This window comes from Lolium perenne, chromosome 7, assembly GCF_019359855.2.
Source record: "Lolium perenne isolate Kyuss_39 chromosome 7, Kyuss_2.0, whole genome shotgun sequence".
Classification (NCBI taxonomy): Eukaryota; Viridiplantae; Streptophyta; class Magnoliopsida; order Poales; family Poaceae; genus Lolium; species Lolium perenne.
The window spans coordinates 280,907,048-280,930,224 of NC_067250.2; the positions used below are offsets into that span (position 1 = coordinate 280,907,048).

At 43.9% G+C, this 23,177-nt stretch overlaps 1 protein-coding gene across 1 annotated transcript; it reads right to left on the reverse strand.

The window, feature by feature from the left end:
• Positions 1 to 21,429: 21,429 nt before the first annotated feature.
• On the reverse strand, positions 21,430 to 22,333 carry LOC127315233 (protein synthesis inhibitor II-like). Its single transcript, XM_051345738.1, has 2 exons — positions 22,281 to 22,333; positions 21,430 to 22,171 (listed from the first exon to the last, which is right to left on the reverse strand). Exons 1-2 carry the CDS (start codon positions 22,331 to 22,333, stop codon positions 21,430 to 21,432), a joined length of 795 nt encoding a protein of 264 aa, XP_051201698.1.
• Between the last annotated feature and the right edge of the window lie 844 nt (positions 22,334 to 23,177).

A 23,177-nucleotide genomic window follows, 5' to 3' on the forward strand; every position in this document is an offset into this window, starting at 1 on the left:
GTTTTTTTCCTTTCTTAAATGATCTTTTTTTTACTATATATATAGATGATTCGTCATAACATCAAAATTTGTAGGTTGCTGATATCGTGCTTCCCGCACGATTTTCTAATGTGTTTGGCGGCGGTGACTGAATGACGCATGGTCCCTCCTTTGGGGCGGGGGTGGGCGGACTTGTGAAGGATCGTTGTATTAGGTGCGGTCATAGGATCAGCTCGGAATAGTTTTCTTTTAAGTGATAAAAAATCAGAAAATTGTATGATACACCTATTTTATCTTTTCTGGTTCTAGTAGTGTATTTCAATTTGAAGCTGCAATTTTTTGGAGGTTGCACACATAGCAAAGATGTTTATTATCAATTTTTTAGAATATTTAAACATATTTTTTCATTTCAAAAAAATGATCACATATCCAAGATTTGATCCTACCCAAGTTGGACCCTCGTTTTGGGGGACCTTCACTATGTCATCACGGTTAATTTGTGCATCTTGGGGCAAAACCGCAATCAGTCAACGGTGGCAAGTTGAGTGTCACTCACCTCCACATAGACATTGTCTAGGCGAAATTCCTCCTTGGCGAAGGATCGCACACGCGGTCGCACTACGTGGTAGAGCTCACGCGACAATGCGAGACAATTTTCTTTCCGCGACACGAAGCGTGCATGCATTTATTTTTGTTATTTTGTGATTACATAATACTAACGTGTATGTGGCCCGCGAGACCGTATGGAGCTGCTGTTTTCTTTTGGCACTACATGGGTGTAAGGTAGGACAGTGCATGGGTCAGGTACGGGCCCAACTTTTATTTTATGGGTGAGACACTGCATCGCAGGCATGCGTTTAATTTTTTCGTTTTCTTTTCTCTTTTCTCTTTTTTCTCTCGCTCTTTAGTTTCTGTTTATTAGACGCGATGATTTTCTTTCTGGTTTTCAATTCTCTTTTCTCAATTCCCCTTTTTATTTTTTCTTATTACTTTTATATGTGTGTGTGTGGGGGGGGGGGGGGGGGGGGGGGTTATCAGGTGGGGGGAAATCACTTGCAACTGTAATGAACTACCACATGCTATTCAAATAAATATTACTTTTAACTCAAGTGAACTCATAATTTTCTTCTAAAATGACAATGTTAAAAAGTGTTGTCAATGTTTCTTATTCCGTTTTGTTTTGGGACGGTGGTGCTTTGTGGGAAAAAATAACTGGTGGGAAATCACTTTCAACAAAAATGAGCTACCACTTTCAACTAGCACTATTATTTTGAAAATATAGCACTGCTTATGTTTTTATGTTAGATAAAATATTTTAAATGAAATCAACTTTTAGGTTGGCAAGAGTTCACATTTACCGTTGATAAATAAGGGGAAAATGGGTTAATAACGTGTAAGTTAGAAAAAGTTACTAAATATTCTAAATAGAACTAACTTTTTACGGTTGCTAAGTGTTTCACATTTACCATTGATAAATAATAGGCAATGCGGTTGATAACTCGTGAGTTAAAAAAGTCTACAAAATATTTTAAATAAAACTAACTTTTTAGGGTTGGTATTTTTCATATTTACCATTGATAAATAACAGGAAAATGGGTTAATAACTTGTAATCTAAAAATTTCGCTAAATCTTCTAAATAAAACTAACTTTTTAGGGTTGGTAAGTGTTTCACATTTACCATTAGTAAATAACGGGCAATGTGGTTGATAACTCAGTGAGCTAAATTTTTTACGAAATATTCTAAATAAAACTAATTTTTAGAGTTTGTATTTTATTTCATATTTATTGTTGATAAATAACAGGCAAATGGGTTGATAACTTGTAAGATAAAAAGTTGCTAAATTTTCTAAATATTTTTTTTAGGGTTAGTAAGTGTTTCTCATTTATCTTAGATAAATAACGGGCAGTGCGTTGATAACTCGTGAGCTAAGAAAGTCTACAGAATATTTTAAATTAAACTAACTTTTTAGGATTGGTATTTTTTCGCATTTACCATTGTTAAATAATGGGCAAATGGGTTCATAACTAGTAAGCTAAAAAAATTCTAAATTTTCTAAATAGAATTAACTTTTGGGGGTTGGTAAGTGTTTCACATTTACTTTTAATAAATAGCGGGTAGTGCGGTTGATACCTCGTGAGCTAAAAAAAAGTATACAAAATATTTTAAATAAACTAACTTTTTAGGATGGTATTTTCTCACATTACCGTTGATAAATAACGGCGAAGTGTTGATAATTTGTAATCGAATAAAGTCACAACAGTACTCTAAATAAAATTATCTTTTTGGGTTGGTAAATTCTTGCTTTTACTGCTGATAAATAACGGCTAGAGGGTTGATAACTTGTGTGCCAAAAAAAGTTGTCAAAATATTTCATATAAAACTAACATTTCGGGTTGGTAACTTTTAATTTTACCGTTAAAATCACATATGAAGGGTTGAATACTTTTAACCTGAAAAAAAAATTACCGAAAAAATATGGGTGCTAGTTTTGAAGATCTCGTCGATACTGGTTTATTGATGAAAGCGGATCTTAATTTGGATTTTCTATTTAAAATATAAAATGTTTTAAAATTAGTTTTACAGGAGAATCTTGCTCACATCGTGCAATAATTACCCGAGAATCTTTTCTAATATTGACCAAGAACAAGAGAGTAAATGGAGTACTCATGCAACCGTATGTCCGCATCACTGAGCGAAGAAAATTAATCACAACACCGTTGTGTACAGGGAATTGGCTAGAGACATTAAAAAACGGAAAACGAACATGGCCCGATCAGACCATACCTAAAAAAAGGAGAACACAGAAATTGGTTGGATTGACCCCGCGCGCATGGACTTCTCAGCGGTTGACCGCCAGCTAGACTTTCCCTTATCTAGAAGATTATATATTTGTTGAATATATTTGTTGTAGTTGATGCATCTCGTCTCCTTATAGAATCCTCTATCAGCTCATGGGTGGTAGGTAAAGGGAGAACATCAGCTAGATGGTATGACAAGACATAATATGGAGATGTCGCATAGCTATCGAGGATACAATTTACCTCCAGAGTAGCATCCCTCATGGATATTTGGTCCATAGCGAGACAAATGTTCACCCAACGGCCAGGAACAACAAAGAAGCGCAATTGGACTTTCGAAAAGACCTAGATCGTCAGAGTGCTCCTTCTTATCTCAGTTATAATATCCCTAATTAGGAGTTTAGGATATGGACAGTCCTTGGTAAAACAGCCATTTCTTATTTATTTCACCTTATTACATCGAGGAGATGAAAAAATAGCTTACGGTTGCACCATCCTAAAATTATGGATTATTATAGTTAAACTATAGCACTTGTGACTAATATAGCAAGACATCTCGTATAATTAAGAAAAGTTCTTGTCTTTTCTAACTAAGATAAGAAACCATCCGTTAGCTAACACTAGTGGAAAACGGGGCTATAGGCCCGGTCCATTTGGGCCTTTAGTCCCGGTTTCCAAACCGGGACCAATTAGGCGGGACTAAAGGGTCCCCCCTTTAGTCCCGGTTCAAAAATGCACCGGGCCTAAAGGCGTCGCCACGTGGTGCGACCAGGGAGCTCGAGGTGGATGGCCTTTGGTCCCGGTTCGTGGTACGAACCGGGCCTTAGGTTCTCTGCCGCGGCAGAGAATTGCTATTTCTCTGCCGCGGCACAGGTTTAGGTTGTAGCAGCGTTTCTCTGCCGCGGCAGAGAAACGCCACGTTTCTCTGCCGCGGCAGAGTTTCAGCAATGCATATATATCATTCAAGAAACCGCAAAATATCGTCGTGAATATATAGACATCGTCAACAGTACACGTAATGCATGCATATTTACAATATAAAGCTAGTCGGATCTCTTTACTAAATCTATAAGCCTCTACGGAGTTGCGCCTCATCTATGACCTCCACATAGTGCTCTCCACCTCGGGTAATGAACTCGGTAAGAAAGAATCCCGCGATTTCCTCTTGAATTACTCGTATTTGATCCTCCGTTATGAGAGTGTCCCGCATGCGTATCATCTATATTTAAAAAAGGAGATCAATATATGAATGGAACTCAATACACTAGATGGTACTAATTAAGATAATTGTAAGAATTTGTTATCGTCCACGAGTGTGGTGTATACGGGCATCCCCACCCTTGGGACAGGCCATGTCACGAATGAAGGTGCAGACGTAGTATCCACATAAGTTATTCCCGGGTTCCTGCCTCATACACTTTACCGGACAAGCTCCAGCTAGTGGGGTCGTCCTGGGCAAAACGAACCGGGACCAATGCCCCCCATTGGTCCCGGTTTGGTTCTGCACTGGGACATTTGCTTGGGACCAAAGGCCTCTTCTCCACTAGTGTAAAAGAGCAAAAACATTTTTCCTATTACAATTTCCCATCCTCCAACGGAGAATCATTCTATACGACATTGCTAAGATTTTACCACTGTATATTCTATTAGGCATATTAAAACTAACTTCTATTCTCACTTATCACTTATCAGCACCACAAGACAAAATAAGCAATTTCTGTTTAGAAAGAACGTACAACCTTCTGCTAATATGTACAAAGCTACCATACATTTTTTTCGAGTACGCGCAGGAGATCTGCGTGTTTTGTATTAAGCTCGAAGGAGAAAAGACATCGTCCAATTATAGGGGAGGACACTCGTGCCAGGCAGCCAAGACGAAGCCGGCCACACCACCCACACATGCCAACGACTAAGCCTCGCCGCCCTGGGTTCTACCTAAACCGTGACTAGAAGTCTAGAGCTGTCACTCATCGCTGATCCGGTGGACTAGCTGCCGGGGGCTTATTTCAACCTTGTCAAAGAAAAGTGAGTTCCGCTCTAGCCAGAGGCTCCGGATGACAAGGGAGATCAGGGAGTTTGCCTTCTTCTGCTGAGCCATCGGTCGCCCTTCGACTGCCGCTAGCCACCAAATAGAGAGGGGAGCTGCCGGGGTGGGGAGCAGGGCGCGCAGCCTCGAGTTGATGCCGGCCCACACGACCACGGCGAAGGGGAAATCCAGGGAGAGGTGGTCGAGCGTCGCGTCATGAACTTTGCACAACGGGCAGGGCGTGTGTGAGGATAGCCCGCGAGGATGTAGTCTATCTGTTGTCCAGCAGCGTCGGCGCAGGGCAAACCAAGCGTGCAACTTTTACTTCATAGGGGCAAAGGAGTTCCAGATATTGTCTGCCCCCACCATTGCTACAGACATAGCGAGGTAGGCTGAGCGGGCGGAGAAAGAACCGTTCGACGTCCACTTCCACCGGAAGGAGTTGGATCCCATGCCGAGCGCTACATCGCGAATAACTGCCCAAAGCCCGAGGTATTGGACGATGGCATCAACCGAGAGGGGGACGGCTATGTCCGGACCCCACGCGTCTCCCGCCACCTCGTCCTTGACGGAGCGGCTGCTCCGGATCCTCGGCTTCACGAGAGCGACCACGGCAGGGGCAAGAGCTGCCACGGTGGGCCCGTCGATCCACGGGTCAGCCCAGAATAAAATCCTCGACCCGTCATCCACCGAGATGAAAACCGAAGCGTTGAACAGCGCAAGCGCGAGGTTTTGGGTGGAGGGGGAGCCCCTCCCATGGCCGATTGACGTCGGATTTCTGAAGCCAGATCCACATTGTCCGAAGGGCGGTGTTGAGCTGCTCAAGTTGTGAAACCCCAAGCCGCCGAGGCGTTTGGGCTGGGATACCAGGTGCCATGCCACACAACATTGTCCGCCCCGCGCCTCATGGCTCCCGGCCCAGAGGAAACCTCGGCGGTGCTTGTCTACCGCTTGCAGGAACCAGGGCTCGAGATCCAGGGCCATCAAGTGATAGATGACGGATGCGGTCATAATCGTCTGTACGTTGGTGATCCTGCCCTCCTTGGAGAGGAGCTTGGCCAGCTTCTCAAGGACATATTGCGGGTCCCACTTATGCAACCTCCCAAGGGAGAGGGGAAGGCCTAGGTAGGAGCAGGGAACTGCATGAGGGGACAAGCAAATGCCGGGAAGACCGCCTCTACCGCGACCAGAGAGCAGTGGATTGGCGCCGCCGCGCTCTTGGCATAGTTGACATGCAAGTCGGACGCCGCACCGAAGGTGTGGAGGATCTGTCGAATGGCCAAGAGCTCGCCATCCTCCGGCCTCGAGGGACTACACCGTCGTCGGCATACAATGACACACGGTGCTTGACCCCGAGGGCGGCGACATGAGCGAGGACACCAACGCGTTCCGCGGTCCGAAACATGGCCACCAGGACATCCACGACGATCACGAAGAGGAGGGAGGATAAGGGTTCCCCCTGCCGGAGCCCACGGCCATGGAGGAAGGCATCTCCGGCGCGACCATTGATCAGCACATTGGTGGACGAGGATCACAGGAGCAGTAGAACCCACCTAATCCACCGCGGGCCAAAACCACGTTGCCTGAGAAAGCTAAGAAGGAAGACCGAGGAGACACTGTCGAAGGACTTGGCGACGTCCAACTTAAGGAGGCGGGCCGGTGATACGTCTCAAACGTATCTATAATTTCTTATGTTCCATGCTACTTTTATGATGATACTCACACATGTTTTATACACCCTTTATGTCATATTTATGCATTTTCCGGCACTAACCTATTGACAAGATGCCGAAGAGCCAGTTGCTGTTTTCTGCTGTTTTTGGTTTCAGAAATCCTAGTAAGGAAATATTCTCGGAATTGGACGAAATCAACGCCCAGGGTCTTATTTTTCCACGAAGCTTCCAGAAGACCGAAAGGGAAACGAAGTGGGGCGACGAGGCGCCGACACAATAGGGCGGCGCGGCCAGGCTAGGGCCCGCGCGGCCCTGGTGTGTGGGGCCCTCGCGTCGCCCCCTAACCTACCCTTCCGCGTACTTAAAGCCTTTGTCGCGAATATCCCAGTACCGAGAGCCACGATACGGAAAACCTTCCAGAGACGCCGCCGCCGCCAATCCCATCTCGGGGGATTCACGAGATCGCCTCCGGCACCCTGCCGGAGAGGGGAAAAATATCCCGGAGGGCTCTTCATCGCCATGATCGCCTCCGGATCGATGTGTGAGTAGTTCACCCCTGGACTATGGGTTCATAGCAGTAGCTAGATGGTTGTCTTCTCCTCATTGTGCTATCATTGTTGGATCTTGTGAGCTGCCTAACATGATCAAGATCATCTATTTGTAATGCTAAATGTTGCGTTTGTGAAAGGACACAGATGTCGCCTAGAGGAGGGGTGAATAGGCGATTTAAAACTTTTACGAGATGGGCTTAACAAATGCGGAATAAAACTAGCGTTTACTTTGTCAAGCCCAAAGCCTATATACTATTGTTCACCTATGTGCACCAACAACTTATTCTAAGCAATGGTTCACCTATGTGCACCAACAACTTATGCTAAGCAATACAAGCAAGTATGTGATAGCAAGATATATATAACTTCAAGCACGATGGCTATCACAAGGTAAAGTGCATAAGTAAAGAGCTCGGGTATAGAGATAACCGAGGCACGCGGGAGACGATGATTTATCCCGGAGTTCACACTCTTGCGAGTGCTAATCTCCGGTGGAGAGGTGCGGTTGCTTAGTACTCCCGAACGCCACAAGAGGCTCACCTTGAGGTGTGGTTGCTCGATGCACACCAACGCCACAAAGGCCTCACCCCAAGATGCGGTACTCACACCACACACCGAACGCCACGAAGGCGCCTCACCTAAATCTCCGGTGACCCTCGCCACAAAGGCCTAGGTCACGGTTCCACTAAGGGATTTCCTTCGAGGCGGAAACCGGGGCTTACACAAAGATTGGGGCACACATCCACAACTTAATTGGAGGCTCCCAACAAACCGCCACAAAGGCCTAGAATCCGTCTATGGTTCCAAGAACCCAAGATTAACAACTTCCTTGCTTTCACCTCCACGAATCACCGTGGAGAACTCAAACCGATGCACCAAATGCAATGGCAAGAACACCACAAAGATGCTCAAGTCCTTCTCTCTCAAATTCCAACAAAGCTACAAAAGCTATTGGGGGAATAAGAGAGGAAGAACAAAGGAATTCACAAAGAACACCAAGATCAAGATCTAGAGAGTTCCACTCACAAAGAGATGGATTTGATTGGTAGAAATGTAGATCTAGATCTCCTCTCTCTTTTCCCTCAAATGGGGGCAAGAATCATGGAGGGATTGAGAGATAGTGCAAGCTTCTCTAGTTCAACAATGGAGGAGAGAGAGAGTGAGAGAAGCAACAGCCCAAGGAGTACCCCCCAAGAAAATCGAGCCGTTGGGCAAAACCAGGGCCGGATAATCCGGCCTAAGTAAGGGCCGGATAATCCGCCCCCCGGATAATACGGCCTCTGGGACAAAACCTGGTTAAAATCCGGGCAAATGTCCGGCCCCTATACTGAGCAGCAATTCCTGAGGTCCTTAGCCGATTTCGAGGGGGCCGGATATTTCCGAAATATCCGGCCCGGATAATCCGGCCCGGATATTTCCGAAATATCCGGCCTAAGCAAACTGCAGAAACACCAAAACTAAAACGGGCATAACTTTTGCATCCGGACTCCGATTTCGATGATCTTGGGCTCGTTGAAATCACAACAACGAGCTCTACAACAATATGCATAGAAACATCATAGTCCAGCAAAGGAGGATAGAAACAAATGATGAAAGGTTTGACCTATCTCAAAAAGACATACCTGTAAAACCTCCAATCTTGAAAATGCAACAAGTTGCCCATGGAAAAACCATTCTCAATGAACTAGAGCTTGTCATGAGAATAAGCACAAGCTCTAAAACATCACATGGATAATATCCAAATAAAACCAAGTAAGATGATGAACCAAACTCGAAAACGCAACAAGTGATCTATGCGAAATCCATTTTCGATGAACTAGAGCTTGTCATGAGAATAAGCACAAGCTCTAAAACATCACATGGATAAGGTCCAAATAACAACCAAGAAAGATGATGCAATGATGCAAAGGTTTGAGCTCTCTCCGAACGATACGATCGAGATACTCACTCGAGAGCCCTCTTGATAGTACGGCAACTAAACTATAAACCGGTCTCCAACTACACTATGAGACCGGTGAGAAAGAAACCCTATCAAGAGCAAACCTTATACTTGCGCATTCCACTTGAGCTCGATGACGACGATCTTGACCTCAACAAGATGGAACACCTTTCTTGCTTGTGCTTGCTTGACGAAGTCTTATGGATTGCTCCCCCATAATCCACCATGGGAGAGCTTCTTCTTCGGCGCATCTTCACATAACCATGACCACCATGTGGATGGCAAGACTCAAGCAAAGGATCTCTTCGAGATGGCTCATCTTGAACTTGCACTTCATTCTTCATTCTTCATCATATTGATGTCTTGAAGTAACTTGAGGGCTCACTTCATCTTCATCTTCAAGACATACTTGACACTTGATCTCCTTCATCAATTTCTTCTTATTGCAACCTTGAAGCCAACAAATGGTTCAAGAATTGCCTATGGACAACTCCTACAAATATAACTCAATGCAAACATTAGTCCATAGGGATTGTCATTAATTACCAAAACAACACATGGGGGCTCCATGCACTTTCAATCTCCCCCATTTTGGTAATTGATGACAATCTCTTTGAGAGGATTTATATAAGGAATTTAAGTAACAAATAAGTTGAATATATAGAGCAAACTCCCCCATAATATATGCATGTGTGAATGATCTTGACTTTCATTGCATATATTGGCATTCAAAGCCTAGTGGAGTTTCCTCTAAATATTCAACTATGCAAAGCAACAAGATGCAATGCAATAAAGGCACATGCTTAAGCACAAAGCAAAGACATAACCAAATTCCCTTAAACCCTCCAAACTTCTCCCCCATTGGCACCAATTGCCGAAATGGGTGAAAAATTTAGAAGGCCAATATAGTGAGAGTTCCTCCATAGCGTGTGCATTTCTCATAATTTGAGTGGAATCAAATGCACATATCCAATGACGAATATTCGGAAGGAATCACATTATAGATAGGATCAAAGATTGCAAAAAGATAACAAAGTCAAGAAGCTTTAACAAATGAAGCAAGCAACCAAATGAACCACAAGGAAGATACCAAAACAAAGATAGATATTATGATAAGATCAAGAAGATTGCTCTAAATAATATGAGGAAGCTCCCCAAGGTTTGTGCACAAAACTAGACAATTTGCATTGGAGTATAAAGTGCACAAACATGGAATCATCACTCCCATGATATCATTCAAAAACAAAAGATACCAAGTGAATCAAACTCTAATGATCACCACAAGATAGTGTTCTACATCAAATGAGGAAGCTCCCCAAGGTACATGCATAAAATAAAATGTTGCATTTGAATACAATATGCATAACATGGAATCCTCACTCCCTCATTACCATTCAAAACACAAACATTTGCAATAGATCATAGTTAGAAAAATTAAGCTTACCACTTGCAACAAACAAATGGTTGAGCAACAAGTAAGAGGCACCATAATAAAAGGCTCAACCAAGAGGATATGTGAAAGGCATGATAAAGCATATTATAAGACTATTACAAGGATGAGCAAAAAGCATCATCATAGTCTTCAATGAATTATATTGCTTAGCATGACCAATCGACACGCAACAAATAAATAAGATATCGAATGGAGATGTATCATCTCTTATGTGTATAAGTTTCTCTAAGTGAGCAATATCACAAAGATATTTATCCACAAAGAAACATGCACACACAAAATAGATACACAAGAAATATAGCATGATATCCAAGACAAAGTCATGCAATATACCAATAAGAATTTTTGCTTAATAGTATGGCCAAAGGCTCAATTTTATCTTATTGTACATTCATGAACTTCAACCACAAACAACTAAAATACATCACAAATATCAACAAGGGATAGAAGATAGTTGGGATGCATTTGAGAAAGGCAACAAGTATCACAAACGGGGATACTAAAAGAAATAACTCAATTTGCACTTTCATCGATATTGCACATGTGAGAGGCTTGAGGAATTGATATGCAATAAAATTGCTAGATAGGCATAGATGGGATGGGTGAATCATGATCATGATTTTATATACTTCCCAACATATGTGCTCATCTCAAACTACTCACAATCGCAATAAAGAGGTTTCGTTAAGATTTTAGCAAGAAGCACAACATTTGCAAATCAGGAGATTCATGCCAAGATGCAACCACATGGTTGGATGCTAGAAAAATAAGCATGAGAAGATACTTGTTACCGAGATAGCATTGGTGAGGATGTAGTAGATATGTGTTCGTTGACCATCCTAGCTTGCCTCAAGTTACCATTGAGTGACCACTTCTCTCCAAGAGTGAGACAAGCATCCAATGCATATCCATTGTACCTAACACAAAGGTAAGTACAAAATGGTCCCCAAACTAATTGGGTCCAAAGTAGTTAGACACACTACAACATATAGGACAAACTCCACAATTCTATGTGCATATAGATATGAAATTGAATTTCATGCACATCTTAGCCAAATTAGGATTTGATGGAGCTTACCCTATATATTGGATCAAAGAAAGTAACACATGCCATAAGATATACATATATTAAATATGCATTCACAATACTTTCAAGAACCAAAGGAAGATACAATTTGGACAAAACACTAAATAAATCAAGAGACACTGGTTGCCCAAATTATATCAAAGAATCAAATCAACACAAGATTGACTCCAAAGAATTATCTCATTATAAGAAGCTAATTAAACCTAAACACAAAGGAATGAGATAACCAACTCCCAAGAGAGCAAGGTTCCAACAAATAAACCAAACCCTCGAAACTTTTTATGATGGCACAAAGTACCAAAAAGAAAATTTATGTCTCCCAAAACCAAATTGTTGACAATGATGAAGAGATGTTAAGCCTTCTAACAAATATAGAAGAGCTCCCCCAAGATTAGTGCATTATCTAGGATTTTGCATATGAATACAAAATGCACAAAACTAGGATCATCACGCTACCTATATCTACTAAAAATGCTAAGAAAGTTTGAAAAGACAAATTAAATCCATAAGATGCAAGGAAGACACATGGGAGTCAAAGAACAACACATTCATGGAAATAAATAAGATAATTTAAACACATGAGCCAATGTAAATATGATCAATAAATTTCTACCTCATAATAGATTTCCAATTATCCTAGGACACAAGGTATTAGGAAATATTTCCCGGTGGTAGTTTGTAAGTATATGTAAGATCATATCTACACCAAATAAAGCATATGGTAAAAGATAAGAGTTAACCATCATGCAAAGAGAGTTTCTTGATAGCTTCAATTAGTCATACCATCATGCAAAGCAATTAATAGTATTCATACCAACATGCAAAGCAATTAATAGTATTCATACCAACATGCAAAGCAATTAATGGTATTCATACCAACATGCAAAGCAATTAATAGTATTCATACCAACATGCAAAGCAATTAATAGTATGACTTGAAGCATATGGTTTTCCAAAAATGTATTGAGGGACACATTGTGAAAACCCATGCTAAGGACCACTTTCACAAATAAGATCCACAAAGATATTAGCAATGAAGTCATTTAAGAAAATTGGAACTTGTTTGAGAAAACATGTCACATATGAGAGATAATTTACAATATCAATCTTATGTGACACAACCTCAAATGTTCACATTTCCTAGGATTGTAATATGCACAAAGCTTATTACTCCCCCATAATGTGATAAGGAATTTATTTTCACAAGAGGCAAATAAGATCCAACTAGAGATATTAATGAACATTAGAATTTGAATTTCTCATGAAGATGACATACCACATAGAGACTAGATAATCTTGCAATATCAATTCTAAGTGATATTCCTCATGTACACACATTGTTAGGATTGTGAAATTCCTAAAGGCATATCACTCTCCCAAAATGTTATAGTCCATTAATCTCTCATAAGAGCCATATAAGATACAACAAGATGCAAAGAGGCTCCAACACAAGCACAAATACATGGTGTGCAACCTAACATACATAGACTTGATTTCTCAAGAAAAACAAGTAGGATGCACAACATATAGAAACACATGTTAGGAACAAAACTAACACATGCAAAGGGGCGAGTAACTTTCAATATAAATGAGTTGAGCACATGTTACCGCAAGAAGGAACATTGGGTATATGATAGAAGTAAGATAACCAAAAGACTTGGCTTGAGATAATATAAATGATGAAGATCCCTTAATTCTTCATGATGTAGCCAAGTCTCCAATGCCCTCCAACAAGTACCTATTGATCAAATTTTGGATTGTTGGTCCCCAACTAAGTTGGGTCCTAAGAGGTTAGTCACAATAGGCTTGGCAACCCAAATGGTTCTTTTCTTGACACCACTTTGAGCACCAACAAATTTGGCAAACACATTGCCACCCTCATCCTTACGAAGAGAATAAACATCATCAATGGTGATAGAGTTGGATGAGGTACCAATAGTGCACAAGGAGGAGATGTGGCCCTTCTCACGGCATATGTAGCAAGTTCTTTTCTTCTCCTTCTTCTCACTAGATTTCTCCACAATGGGAGCATTGGCTTGATTCTTCTTGGGAAGTGGAATTTCTTCAACTTGAGGTTGAATATGAGTTTGAGCTTGAGGCCGCTTCCCTTTTTGCTTCTTCTTCAAAGGGCAAGATCTAACATGGTGCCCTTCAATTTTGCACTTGAAGCAAACAATCTTGGCCGGGTCTTTGACTTGTACTTTGCCCTTCTTCTTCTTGTTGTTGTTGTTGTTGGACTTGTTCTTGTTGTTGGATTTGAATCCAAGTCCACTCTTGTCATTGGGGGATTGTTGCACACTTAACATCGTGTCAAGTTTGCATTTCCCTTCATGACTCTTTACCAAGTCATTCTTCAAAGAAGTGACTTGGGCCTTGAGCTCTTTGATTTCCTCTACATGGTTAGTAACAACACAAGTACTACAGGAAGTAGAACCTTCATTGTTAGAGCAACAAGGCAAGGAAGATAATTCATCACAAAATTTAGCAATACTATGAGTGGATGAATTACAAGGACTAGCACATGGCAATATAGCATTTTGAGTAGTAGTGCTAGTATCCACATGAGGCTCACAAGGTGTTGCCTTAGATATGATAGCCTCATGAGCTAACTTTAGCCTATCATGAGAGGCTAGAAGATCCTCATGGGAGCTAGAAAGCTTTCCATGATTTTCTTCCAATTTCCCATAATTGCAAGTTAGCAAATCAAGTTGAGCCCTTAGCTCAACATTCTCCTTCAAGGTAGATGCTTCACAAGAAGTAGAGTTAGTAGCACAAGCATCATTATCAATAGCAATAGGAGAAGGCAAGTTGGCATGCACTTTTAGATAAGAAGCTTTAAGTTGCTCATGCGACTCGGTGAGTTTGGTGAGCGCACTCTCAATGACCCTTGAGCCCTTTTTGAGTTGCTCAAAATCCTCAAGGAGTTTAGCATTAACAAACACAAGCTTATCATTTTTTAGCTTTAGTTCATTTGCCATCTCAAGAGCTCTATCATGTTTTTCCTTTTCTCTAGACAATTCTAGAGCAAAGGTCTCCTCAAGAGCTTCCTTGATGGTTTGTTCTTCTTCAAGTTCATTCTTTAATGATGCTACATCATCGGCATACTCTCGTTCAAGAGCACCCTTTTTATCAATGGTGTTCTCATGCATACAAATAAGTTTTTGGCTCTCAATAGCGGTAGTCAAGATTTCAAAGAAGTGAGTGCTAGCAATTTTATCTTTGCAAATAATCTTGAATACACTCTTACCCTTATCGCGTAGAGAGACAACCCAATCCTCTTCTTCATAAACATCCTCATCCGTATCACCACGAGAAGTATGAGGTTATTCCATGGTAGGAGATACCGTGGAACCCTTGGCCATAAGGCACATATGAGAACCGTGAGATAAAGATGAGGAGTTACTTGAGGCTCCTTTCAAGATCTTGTCTTGACCAATAGAATCTTTGGTTTCCTCTACAATGTTAGTCACACAACAACTAGAGGAAATAGAAGCATGTTTATCATGGCCACAAGACAAAGCAAGCATATCATCATTAGATTTATTCAAGCAACTTACACATGATATGCAAGGACTATCAACACAAGCATGTAAATCATATCTAGTGCTAGATGTGTTTGATTCCGTAGATGAAACATTGCAATGAGATAGAGATGAAGAATCATCAATAGAAAGCTTAATATCAACATTGCAATTTTCATCACCACTCACCATATCATTACCTTGTGTCTTGACACACTTTGGTGAAGTGGATGAAGATGAGAACTCATCACGGCCGGAAGTGGAAGCAATGCAATCATCCTTAATAATATTGGACACATCATATTTATCTTGAATTTTTGTCCATAACTCATGAGCGCTCCAAAAAGGCAAGTATGGAAAAAGACCTACATCTCGCAAAGCATTCATAAGAACATAAGAAGCTTGAGAATTGAGATATAAATTTTTCTCATCCTCTAAAGATAGATTTTGTGAATCCATAGGAGGAGAAAAACCTATATCTACAATTTTCTCCATATGAGGGTCAATGTCCCGAAAATGACTAAGCATGCAATTTTTCCAAACATCATAATTTGTGCCATCTAATATAAGAGTGTTATCGTGCACTAATCCTCTAGCCGACATCTTTACTCTCAAGGCGGTGAAGCCTAAGAATGAGAGACCTTGCTCTGATACCAATTGAAAGGACACAGATGTCGCCTAGAGGGGGGGGGGTGAATAGGCGATTTAAAACTTTTACGAGATGGGCTTAACAAATGCAGAATAAAACTAGCGTTTACTTTGTCAAGCCCAAAGCCTATATACTATTGTTCACCTATGTGCACCAACAACTTATTCTAAGCAATGGTTCACCTATGTGCACCAACAACTTATGCTAAGCAATACAAGCAAGTATGTGATAGCAAATATATATAACTTCAAGCACGATGGCTATCACAAGGTAAAGTGCATAAGTAAAGAGCTCGGGTATAGAGATAACCGAGGCACGCAGGAGACGATGATTTATCCCGGAGTTCACACTCTTGCGAGTGCTTATCTCCGGTGGAGAGGTGCGGTTGCTTAGTGCTCCCGAACGCCACAAGAGGCTCACCTTGAGGTGTGGTTGCTCGATGCACACCAACGCCACAAAGGCCTCACCCCAAGATGCGGTACTCACACCACACACCGAACGCCACGAAGGCGCCTCACCTAAATCTCCGGTGACCCTCGCCACAAAGGCCTAGGTCACGGTTCCACTAAGGGATTTCCTTCGAGGCGGAAACCGGGCCTTACACAAAGATTGGGGCACACATCCACAACTTAATTGGAGGCTCCCAACAAACCGCCACAAAGGCCTAGAATCCGTCTAGGGTTCCAAGAACCCAAGAGTAACAACTTCCTTGCTTTCACCTCCACGAATCACTGTGGAGAACTCAAACCGATGCACCAAATGCAATGGCAAGAACACCACAAAGATGCTCAAGTCCTTCTCTCTCAAATTCCAACAAAGCTACAAAAGCTATTGGGGGAATAAGAGAGGAAGAACAAAGGAATTCACAAAGAACACCAAGATCAAGATCTAGAGAGTTCCACTCACAAAGAGATGGATTTGATTGGTAGAAATGTAGATCTAGATCTCCTCTCTCTTTTCCCTCAAATGGGGGCAAGAATCATGGAGGGATTGAGAGATAGTGCAAGCTTCTCTAGTTCAACAATGGAGGAGAGAGAGAGTGAGAGAAGCAACAGCCCAAGGAGGAAGAAGGGGGGTATTTATACCCCCCAAGAAAATCGAGCCGTTGGGCAAAACCAGGGCCGGATAATCCGGCCTAAGTAAGGGCCGGATAATCCGCCCCCCCGGATAATCCGGCCTCTGGGACAAAACCTGGTCCTTAGCCGATTTCGAGGGGGACGGATATTTCCGAAATATCCGGCCCGGATAATCCGGCCCGGATATTTCCGAAATATCCGGCCTAAGCAAACTGCAGAAACACCAAAACTAAAACGGGCATAACTTTTGCATCCGAACTCCGATTTCGATGATCTTGGGCTCGTTGAAATCACAACAACGAGCTCTACAAGAATATGCATAGAAACATCATAGTCCAGCAAAGGAGGATAGAAACAAATGATGAAAGGTTTGACCTATCTCAAAAAGACATACCGGTAAAACCTCCAATCTTGAAAATGCAACAAGTTGCCCATGGAAAAACCATTCTCAATGAACTAGAGCTTGTCATGAGAATAAGCACAAGCTCTAAAACATCACATGGATAATATCCAAATAAAACCAAGTAAGATGATGAACCAAACTCGAAAACGCAACAAGTGATCGATGCGAAATCCGTTTTCGATGAACTAGAGCTTGTCATGAGAATAAGCACAAGCTCTAAAACATCACATGGATAAGGTACAAATAACAACCAAGAAAGATGATGCAAGGATGCAAAGGTTTGAGCTCTCTCCGAACGATACGATCGAGATACTCACTCGAGAGCCCTCTTGATAGTACGGCAACTAAACTATAAACCGGTCTCCAACTACACTATGAGACCGGTGAGAAAGAAACCCTATCAAGAGCAAACCTTATACTTGCGCATTCCACTTGAGCTCGATGACGACGATCTTGACCTCAACAAGATGGAACGCCTTTCTTGCTTGTGCTTGCTTGACGAAGTCTTATGGATTGCTCCCCCATAATCCACCATGGAAGAGCTTCTTCTTCGGCGCATCTTCACATAACCATGACCACCATGTGGATGGCAAGACTCAAGCAAAGGATCTCTTCGAGATGGCTCATCTTGAACTTGCACTTCATTCTTCATTCTTCATCATATTGATGTCTTGAAGTAACTTGAGGGCTCACTTCATCTTCATCTTCAAGACATACTTGACACTTAATCTCCTTCATCAATTTCTTCTTATTGCAACCTTGAAGCCAACAAATGGTTCAAGAATTGCATATGGACAACTCCTACAAATATAACTCAATGCAAACATTAGTCCATAGGGATTGTCATTAATTACCAAAACCACACATGGGGGCTCCATGCACTTTCAGTTTGTTGGGATCCGATGAATATGGAATACTATGTTATGTTGATTATCAATCTATCATCTATGTGTTGTTTATGATCTTGCATGCTCTCCGTTGCTAGTAGAGGCTCTGGCCAAGTTGATACTTGTAACTCCAAGAGGGAGTAATTATGCTCGATAGTGGGTTCATGCCTCCATTAAATCTGGGACAGTGACAGAAAGTTCTAAGGTTGTGGATGTGCTGTTGCCACTAAGGATAAAACATCAATGCTTTGTCTAAGGATATTTGTGTTGATTACATTACGCACCATACTTAATGCAATTATCTGTTGTTTGCAACTTAATACTGGAAGGGGTGCGGATGCTAACCCGAAGGTGGAATTTTTAGGCATAGATGCATGCTGGATAGCGGTCTATGTACTTTGTCGTAATGCCCAATTGAATTTCACACTACTCATCATGATATGTATGTGCATTATTATGCCCTCTTTATTTATCAATTGCCCAACTGTAATTTGTTTACCCAACATGCTATTTCTTATCGGAGAGACACCTCTAGTGAACTGTAGACCCCGGTCCATTCTTTTACATCTGAATACAATCTACTGCAATACTTGTTCTTACTGTTCTTCGCAAACATCATTTTCCACACCATACATTTAATCCTTTGTTTACAGCAAGCCGGTGAGATTGACAACCTCACTGTTAAGTTGGGGCAAAGTATTTTGATTGTGTTGTGCATGTTCCACGTTGTCGCTGGAATCCCTGGTGTTGCGCCGCACTACACTCCGTCACCAACAACCTTCACGTGTTCCTTGAATCCTACTGGTTCGATAAACCTTGGTTTCTTACTAAGGGGAAACTTGCTGCTGTGCTCATCATACCTTCCTCTTGGAGTTCCCAACGGACGAGTGCTTTACCGTCACAAGGAACCTACTTTGGCGCCGTTGCAATACGTCAACTACGCACAAGCAGCCGGCACCTTCCGCTGATGGAGCATCCTCGTGGCCTACTGCACAATGACGAAGTTGTCCTTGATGCATCGTCCTTTCATGAAGGCGCTCTGGTTGGCGTGGACCAGCTCAGGCATCCGAGGAGCCAATCTGGTGGCGAGAAGCTTGGCGACAAGCTTGCCGAAACTGTGGACGAGGCTGATTGGCCGAAAATCTTTCACCTCTACCGCGCCATCGACGTTGGGGAGGATGGTGAGGAAAGCGGAGTTTAGCCCACCGAACCCCTGATCAGGGCCAAGGAAGATCGCCTGGAGAGCATCTAGCACGTCGGCTTTGACCACCAGCCAGCAGCACTTGTAAAGCTACCATACATGACCTTCCGGTCAACAACTGGTCATCTGCCATGTATCATCCGAACTTTTTAGAGAAAAGAAGTGTATTGGGCAGCTTTTATAAAGCTAGAATGGTCATGTTTCAGTTACACGAGGCATCTTCCATGTGTGTGCCTCAGAAGTTGTTGACCGCAACCCTAATAACTAAGAATCATAAAACAAACAGGGATGTCTAAGTATCTCGAACAAAAGTAACCAGTGTTTGCACAAAAATAATGGTTAGCACGTAAGGGCATGGCCAATGCATAGCCCTAGAGGTGTTGCCTCACAGCTTTATCTTGGTTCGGGTGGTCCAAATTAGGTTCGGATAGGGAGGTAGCCTCTTCATCAGGAAGCAGCCTCTTCAGCCATAAAGTGAAAACTAAGGGCGTGTTTGGTAGACCGGCTCATCTCAGATAATCTCATCCCAACCTAGCCCAAGTAGCTATTTGTTGTTTGTTAGTCCGGCTCGGTCCATCTCAGCTATGCCCAACTCATGCGAAAAAAGGCTCTCAGCCAGGCTGAGTTGCGAAGCTCAAATCGGGCTTCACAACTCGCCCGAGCTCAACTCATCCCGCAAAACACTGTAGTTGGCCCCGCGCACCCCCCCAGACCCCCACCCCCACTTCTTCCTCTCCTCATTTTCCCCCAATTCTTTCTCTCCCATCGGGACTCCATCCCGCCTCCCTCCTCAGGCCGGCGCCCCTCCGCGCCAAGGCCGGCCTCCTGCCGGCGCCGTCCCGCCCCGCCGCGTATCTCCCTCCCGCCGGCGCCGTCCTGCCCCGCCGCATCTTGCCCTCCCGCCGCCGCCGACCCTCTCCGTGGCCTCCATCCCTCCGGCCGCCGCCTGCAGGCAGCAGCTCACGCGTCCACGCCCACGCGGGCGCCGCCGCCTTCCGCCGCACTAGCAGCAAGCTCCGCCGCGCCTCCTCGCACCACCTGCAAGCTCCGCCGCCTCGGCCCGACGCGCTCGAGCTTCTCCACGGCCCGACGCGCTCGAGCTCCTCCTGCCCGCGAGCTCCGCGGCAGCTGCGGTTGACCCAGCGCCGCCGCACTAGCTCGGAGACCAGCGCCGCCGCTCTAGCTCCGAGACCAGCGCCGCCACGGACATCTCCACGCGCGACTTCCATGGCCACGGCCAAGCGCCACCGCCGCAGCTCCGAGACCAAGCTCCGGCCAGATGCGGTTGTCCCTATTTCAAGGACCCGATTGCTTTTTTCTTTTTCTGTTTAGGGAGCTCTGTGTAAAATTTTGGATCTTCTTGTAATTTTATATCATCCCTAGGATGTAGATTGCAAGGAAACATATCTCAGGTCATACAAGTGTAACCAAACAACATCTTACCAGAGAATCTCTCAACATATACGGGCTACCAAACATTAACAAAATCTCACCTCAACCTATCTGAGCTCAGCATGTCTCTAGTGAGAAGGAGATGTTGGGGTGACCCGGGCTACCAAACACACCCTAAGTGAAAATGTGAGAGAGAAAGAGAAAAACTAAATCAGCTTTGAGAGAAGGGCATATTAATGGGACCACAACATGACATGCATATGTTAAAAGTTTTATCCAAGCCTAGTTGGACACGCTGCCTCCATTGCTCATGCCCTAATATGTACTGCCATCTGCTGCAACCTCCTGCTCATATGTACCAAAGCTACCATATACATCTGCTTCCGGTCAACAACTGGTCATCTGCCATGTATGGTCCAAACTTTTTAGAGAAAAGATGTGTATTGGCCAGCTTTTATAAAGCTAGAATGGCCATGCTGCAGTTACAAGACGCATCTACCATGTGTGTGCCTCAGAAATTGTTGCCTGCAACGCTAACTAAGAATCACAAAACAAACAGGAATGTCTAAGCATCTCGAACAAAAGTAACAACAGTGTTTTCAACAACAAAAAAAGGGTTAGCATGTACTCCAATATGTATTAATTGCTATCTGGTGCAGATCTTAACAACCAACTGGGCACCTGGAAACCATATGCTGGTGAGCGGGAGAAAGGTGATAGGTCCATCAACTCAAACTACAATTATCTGGAGTGCTAACGAACAGTAGGCTCACACAGTCACACACACAATAATCACATGAAATACCTACTACCCAAAGTGATGGGCTCGCTGCAGTCCTTTGGCCACATGATCAGATCGATCTCTTTCAGGACGTCCTCCTTGGTGAACATGCCGATGGACCGCAGGTGCACCGCCTCCTCGCTCTGCCAGGCACCGCCGTTCTGCGCCGCGATGAGCAGCGCGCAGGACATGGTCCTCCAGTAGCCGTTGGCGACGAGCTTCACCTGGCGGTCGTCCAGGGTCGTCCCGCCGTTCTTCCAGGCTGCGCTCACACTCTGGCGGATCGACTTGAAGCGCAGGGGCTCGCTGATGGCGACTTTGAGCGTCGCCCACGCCCGCCTCGCGCCCGCGTCGTCGGCAGCAGCGGCGTCCGATCCTGACGTCCGGTTCGTCGCTCTGAACCGCGCGAGCTCGGCGATTGCATCAGCCGCAGCCTCTTTGTCGACGCGGATGCCCTTGAGCTGCTCGTGCCCGCCGAGGAGGCTGGTGTAGTCGTCGTCGAAGCTCAGCCTCGCCGCGAGGGTAAGGCCGTGGAGGTCGTCGCTGCGGCAGGCGTGCCAGGTTCCGCCCTGGTTGGCGAAGCGGGGGAAGCGCATGTTGTCTCCTCGCACTGCGAGGGTGATCGCGTCGGAGCCGCGTCCTTTCAGTTGGTTGTGGATCCAGCGTGCCGGCGGGCCGTCGGTTTCTTTGGGGAGGAGGACGCGCGAGTACAGTCGATTCTTGGCCGGGTTGAGGGGTGCTGCGTCGCTGCTACTGTAAGAAGTGAAAATCAAATAGAGATAGGGAGTAAGATTGGCAGTGCTGTTCAAATAAATGTAAGCAATAATACGGTTATTTAATACGAAAAATATGGAGGTTTTACTCGTCCGACACGCTAAACAGCACAGCCATCAGCAGCACCACCACCACCACCATTGTTGAAACAATTGGAAGAGACGATGTTTGTTTGAAACGATGAAGAAGAGTCATTGTTGTTTATTGCTTAAGTTTTCTCTTCCTAGACGAGTGCGCTAGCTGCCTTATAAGTCCAGGGAGCAAAATTGTGTGGTGAATATTGAGGGCAGGTGGTTCATGCCTACTATATGCTCAATCCAGTGACGGATGCATTCAAGTGGCATGGTACTAGCTAGTATAGGCTGCTCAAGTTCTACTGCTACTGACCTGAGTTGCAGATCATGCCAATGGTAAGTTACATGTCATGCTTTTGCGTTCTGATGACGGGAGAGAGAGGGTGCTGTGAGGGACACTAGTGGGGGTCGGCTGTACTTTAATTCTTGCTTATACACTAGTGTGACAAACCCACTAATGGCTACGCACCAAATAGTCAGGAATTCATCGATACAAAGTTCGGAGAGGGAGGAGAAGCAAATACAGGCTCTTCCCGTGTTCGACTATTACAAGTCATCGACAATATGGTCATCTATTGTTCTCGCTCTAGTGATGGGCCCCTTGATGTTGGATTTTATACTTGTACTCCTTCGTGCGGGTTGGGGCGTGACATTCTCCCCCTCATGAGAAGATGCTTGACCCCAAGCAACAATATTGGGAAATTCTTGCCAAAGCCTCTGTTCATTCTCCTAGGTTGTCGAGGAATTTGGCAATCCCGACCACTGAACCAGCACCAAATGAACAAAGGTTGTACCAGCAGCAGTTGTCTTAGTATGAAGTACGTGCAATGGTGTGGAGATGTCATCTAGCACCGATCGAGCACTATGAGGATAAGTTCGATTGCATGATGCATTCCCAGGTAATGTGCCTG